A 5,000-nucleotide genomic window follows, 5' to 3' on the forward strand; every position below is an offset into this window, starting at 1 on the left:
CGAAACGGCCAAAATTTAGCTGGCAGCTGAGAAATGGATGAAAATTTCTCTGATTGCTGAGATTCCAGTACCCCCATCCTGACCCTCTTGTTAAAATCCGTTCAATCACGCAGGCCTCCTGAACCGTTTAGTAGAGCGATTCTTTGCCCAGAGTTAACAAAAATGTAAAGGGATTGTCTCAAAACCCAATCTTTTGCTGTTAAAAATTCATAACAAGTTTCCACGCAAAGAGCTTTCCACTTCTCAAATAACTCAGCATAGTTTAAATTCGGGAAAACGGGAACCAGCAAGCGGAAAGAAATCTCAAGAGGTTACAATAGTCAGTTCTCTTTATGACCTTTAAACGGTCTTTACCTGTTCTCCAGAGCCAAAAAGCAGTCTGTCTTTTTCCACTTCAATCCAAAATGATAGTGTCTCGTTTTCTCTTAAATGTCCGACAATGTCTCGCCTCGCCAGTTCTTCACTCGTGCCATTTTCAATTCGTTTCAACACGCAGTCTTTGTTGGCCACTGAACCAATGATAATCTCATAACGTGAGCTAGAGGCACGCGATTCTTTCGTGAGGAGCACATGAACTTGGTCATCGGCGTGAATCATGAGCGGGAATTTCGTTGTAAATAAGCGATACCGGGATGATAACACGTTTGGTTTAAGTTGTACAACATCACAAATCGTTTCTAAAATTTAAAATATGAGGTTTGTTAAAAGATGCTTCACTGTATCCTTAACCTACGTAACGAACACTTCTATGGGGAAAGCGATTTCAAAATTTGAGCGCGAAAAGCCTTTTCCTTCCAGTTTGGCAAGAAGCACTGTTCGATGAAAGCTATCCTGCGATCAAAATATCCGTTTCATGGATAGCGTGTGATTGCACCAGAGTATGCCAGTGTAATTTGTCTAGGACTGTAGAAGCAATATCTTCTGTCTCTATTAACGGTTATAAGGGATTTAGTGACGCAAATTTTACAATATCATTCTGCTACCATTTAAACGGACGTACCCCCACGTATTGCGTGCCTATAATTTCAAGATAGGCCCGTAAGACGTACTTACTTTGATTACAGAGTTCGTTGTAGATCTCTATTTCCTTGATCCCAACTGCACCGCTGTCTCCGTACACTTTATTCACTGTAAACTTTATCCACTTTGCTTGGCGAGACAGGAATGTGAATTCCTGGAAATCTGATTTATTTGCTGCCAATAAGATCTGCAAAAAAAAATTATCTGACGTTAATTTGAAAGTGTTAAAATAAATCTGTGCTCACCACAGGCGTAAAATAACTATTTGAATCACGAAACTATCACGATAGCGTAAAATAATGCCTCTCCCATCCAGTGGTCTCACCCATAGTCTTTATCAGATTTACAATTAAAGCTAGCAAGGATAACAACTCGCTAATGTTACGTGCATATATCTACTTAGTTCACCGCTCCCCTTAAGGGCTTTTCAGGGCCAATGAAACATCAAAGAAATGACAGAACAAAACAACAACAAGAACAACTGTTACAAGTGCAGCAGCAAAGTTAAACCTCAGACTACCGAGATCAAATTCAACGAATCTCAAGGCAAGTGACCTAATCAAAGCGCCGCACTGCTTCCCTCCGTTTGTCAACTATCCTCTATGATTCTAAACGAGCGTTTGCTTTTGGTTTTAGTTTGATCACAATTCCGATCTTACCTTTTCAGAAGAACAGTCGCTGAACTCCATCAGAATCTCTTTTATTTGACGCCCTGAGACATTTTGCATAATTCGTAGCTTGTTGATGGTAAAGATGGTATGGAGGTCAATTTTTATGAAAGAGCCAACTGTTCCACTGGGCGCTGATTCCCAGCCAGAGCTGACATGTTCGTCGATTGTATTTTTGCATGTGGTTGAGACACCACTGCTTGAAGACTCGTTCAGACAGTTGCCTCCATACTTCTTAGCTGCCACGTTAAATGGGCTGCAAGTTGTGGACACTGAAAACAAATCCGACGAAAACCCAAAATGAAACTGTTTAGGATTGAGATTTGAAATCTATTTGTCTATTAATGCTTCAATTCCGTTATCACGTTTGGTGAATGGCGTAAATGTCTAGCCACAAGAGCTAAAATCAGGGTTACTATCAATACGCCCGGCCAAATGACAAACTGCGATCTCTGAAACGCGCCTTTTTGCGGGCCAAGCGGGAAATGCTCGGGCTGAAAATTTATTTACCGCCCTGATTCTGATTGGCTGCAGAGATGTCAAACAACTTCGCTTGGTATCCTGTGATTACCATTTTAATACCAGAGTTGGCCCGAATTTTTGCGATTGAGTTTTCTTGCTTTTTTCCCTTAATTTTTGCTCTTGTTTAGCTGATCGTGTTCTAGCTACAACTTTCCATATCATAATTTCATGACATGTCTCTGTTAAACATTCATTTCTTATTAAATGAATTTGTACGATTTGGCCTTATGTATTGATAATAATGATAATCACGTGACTTTTGTCGGGCATATAGTTTACTTGTGTCCCAGCCTCGTAGCATCATTTGCACCCTCGCTCCGCTCGGGCGCAAATGATGCTACTCGGGCCACAAATTAAGTATATGCCCTCCAAAAGTCATGTGATTGTCCTATTAACCGTTTCCTTGCCCTCACATTGGGGAGTTTAAGCAAAAAAAACGGCAACGTCACGGTCAACAAATACGTCACTCCATAATATAACTTGACGCTATCGCAAGAGTAAATTCGCGATTCAGTTATTCGTTTTGTTCACCTTGTACAATACGGGCGAACTATCCTGTACCTGGATGGGTACGAGCGGGTTTAAAGTAAAAATATAAAATGAATGGCTCATTGTTAAATGCTCGCGTTGTCGCCAAAACCTATAAAATTAGTTGATTTTACGTTGTTGTTAGCGTGGAGCGCGACAATGAAATGCACGGATATTCGTGCCACACGTGCAGCACGCGAGTATTTTCCTTTCTTAACCAATCATAACCCTGCTTTGTGGCGTTGTCGTTGCCGTGGTGGTAGTCTTTTCTTTTGCATGCAATCGCACTGTTGTGATTGGCTCATTTTAGGCTAGGTTGCGTGCGTGTGACTGGCCTAACTTGAGGAATTACTTAGGCTTTTTTACTACACTATTATCGAAAATAACTGCTATATGGTCAGCATGTAGGTGCAATAACCGTAAACGGATATAGAGCGCGTGATCAACGACAGCAGAAACCTAAAAAAATATCGCAAAAACAAGCGTTTTGCCAATGTGTTATACATTATGGTAGATTTCCTTCCCGTACTCTGGAAAAAATAGAAATGGAAAAAATGTGAAGTTTGTGAAGTGGATGAGAAAAGAACACTTCGCTTCCACGACGGCGCGGAAAAGTGCCTAACAACCATTGCTTCTCTTATATTAGCCGATTGGTTTCCGGATACTCAATTTCAAACCGATTTAAAATAAGCCTTACGTGATGGCATGTAGGAGCACTGGATTGGAATAACGGCTACGATTTCAGCAGGCCCAGAACCATTACCCTTAAACAAATCTTGTTTCCAGTCTACAGTCTTGTTCCCCTTGTAACCAATCAAAGCGTAAGCCGTGTTCTCGATAACGGAGCCTATATTCGGGGAGCCCAGTTCCTGAAGTTTACTTGAAGGAGGCCTGTTGCTACTTGTAGCGCCAGACTCTTGTATTGCAACCAGTATTATCGAGTCTTTTGGAAGGCTGTCGACAAATGTTCCGATTTTGTCGCAATCTCCTTGGCTTGCGAAACAATCATACGCAGCTGAAGCGAAGAACCGACCTGCAGAATTAAATGGAAATGCAGAGATATCAAACACCAAAACGTATCTATTTGAAGTGCGGGTTAAAGTGATCCCCGTACTTATCTCGACAATTAAACAACTGTTTCTTGTAGACAAACTGGGCAGTGCGGTCCAGTGGCTAGGGCGCCTGTCTTGATATCCGGGTATCCCGGGTTAAAGACACATTCTGACCACTGGTTGTATTTGTTCCAGGTAGTCCCTGGTTCAACTTCTCAGCTACACTTGTAAATAGCCAACTGATTTGTCCCCGGCCAGTTGGGATTCTTAACAGTTGTTATTGAATGTTCTGTTCTGTCGTGATTGTGTTTCGTTGGCCCTGGTCAATTAAGTATGTATTGTTTGTATTGTTTCAAAGGGATCCGAACCTATGACCTCTGCTATGCCGGTGTAACGTTAAATAGACTGCAAAACAGTCGTATTTTCTTTGCGAACGCAAGCAACGCGATAAATATTCAAACGAAAGGTCTAGAGCGAGTGTAGGAACTTTCTCACACGCCCTACGTGTGAGGCGCGCGTGCTTCACACGCGAGCATCACGCTTACGGCGCTTCGCGCCTTCCGAAAATGGAAGAAAACGACTGTTTTGCAGTCTAAATGTTAAATGTATATATTTCTTTCATTCATTATTCCTTCCACAGGAACACACGAGGCCAACAAATTAACCTGCTCTCAACTGTGTGGCTTCAGAGCTTCATGGTGGCTTGGTAGAGCATTGCACCCACATCGCAGAGTGAGGTCATGGCTACGAATCTCGTTGTAGCCACTTGAAATTGTCAGTGTCTATTAGAGAGAATTGCTTAATAGGCCATTTGCAGCTGGCGGTCACATGGTACAAAAACCGCCACACTGGAGGGCAAGTTGCGCACTGGGACATCTAACTGAAAACAAGGAAACTTAATTTAAATTTTCTTTTATTTTAGATGTTCCAGTGCGCAATTTGCTCTCCAGTATGGCACTTTTTGTACCATGTGATCACTATCTGAAAAAGGCCTATTTAATTGTCCGGACAAGTGCGAAGGTCACTTCTCCCTGTCAAAGACAAAACGGATGTCAAAAAACCGAAGGGGTTTTTTATCTGGTAAAGGATGTTTCGGAAATTACGTGTAAGATCTTCGGCTACTACCCAGCGATGAGCTCGTAATTTTTCCGCCGCCAAATCATTAGCATTTGTCTAAACGTGTCGGAATTAAAATTCACGGAGGAAACGA

The 5,000-nt window shown here is 41.9% G+C and overlaps 1 protein-coding gene across 1 annotated transcript in view; it reads right to left on the minus strand.

Moving 5' to 3' along the window:
* Nucleotides 1-5,000, minus strand: part of LOC138014094 (polycystin-1-like) — an 80,681-nt gene that overhangs the window by 63,889 nt on the left and 11,792 nt on the right. The window contains 4 exon segments of the mRNA XM_068861122.1: nt 355-677; nt 1,054-1,207; nt 1,680-1,960; nt 3,436-3,771. Of these exon segments, the coding sequence (XP_068717223.1) occupies nt 355-677; nt 1,054-1,207; nt 1,680-1,960; nt 3,436-3,771 (1,094 nt within the window).

The sequence above is a fragment of the Montipora capricornis genome, chromosome 8, assembly GCF_036669925.1.
Source record: "Montipora capricornis isolate CH-2021 chromosome 8, ASM3666992v2, whole genome shotgun sequence".
Lineage (NCBI taxonomy): Eukaryota > Metazoa > Cnidaria > Anthozoa > Scleractinia > Acroporidae > Montipora > Montipora capricornis.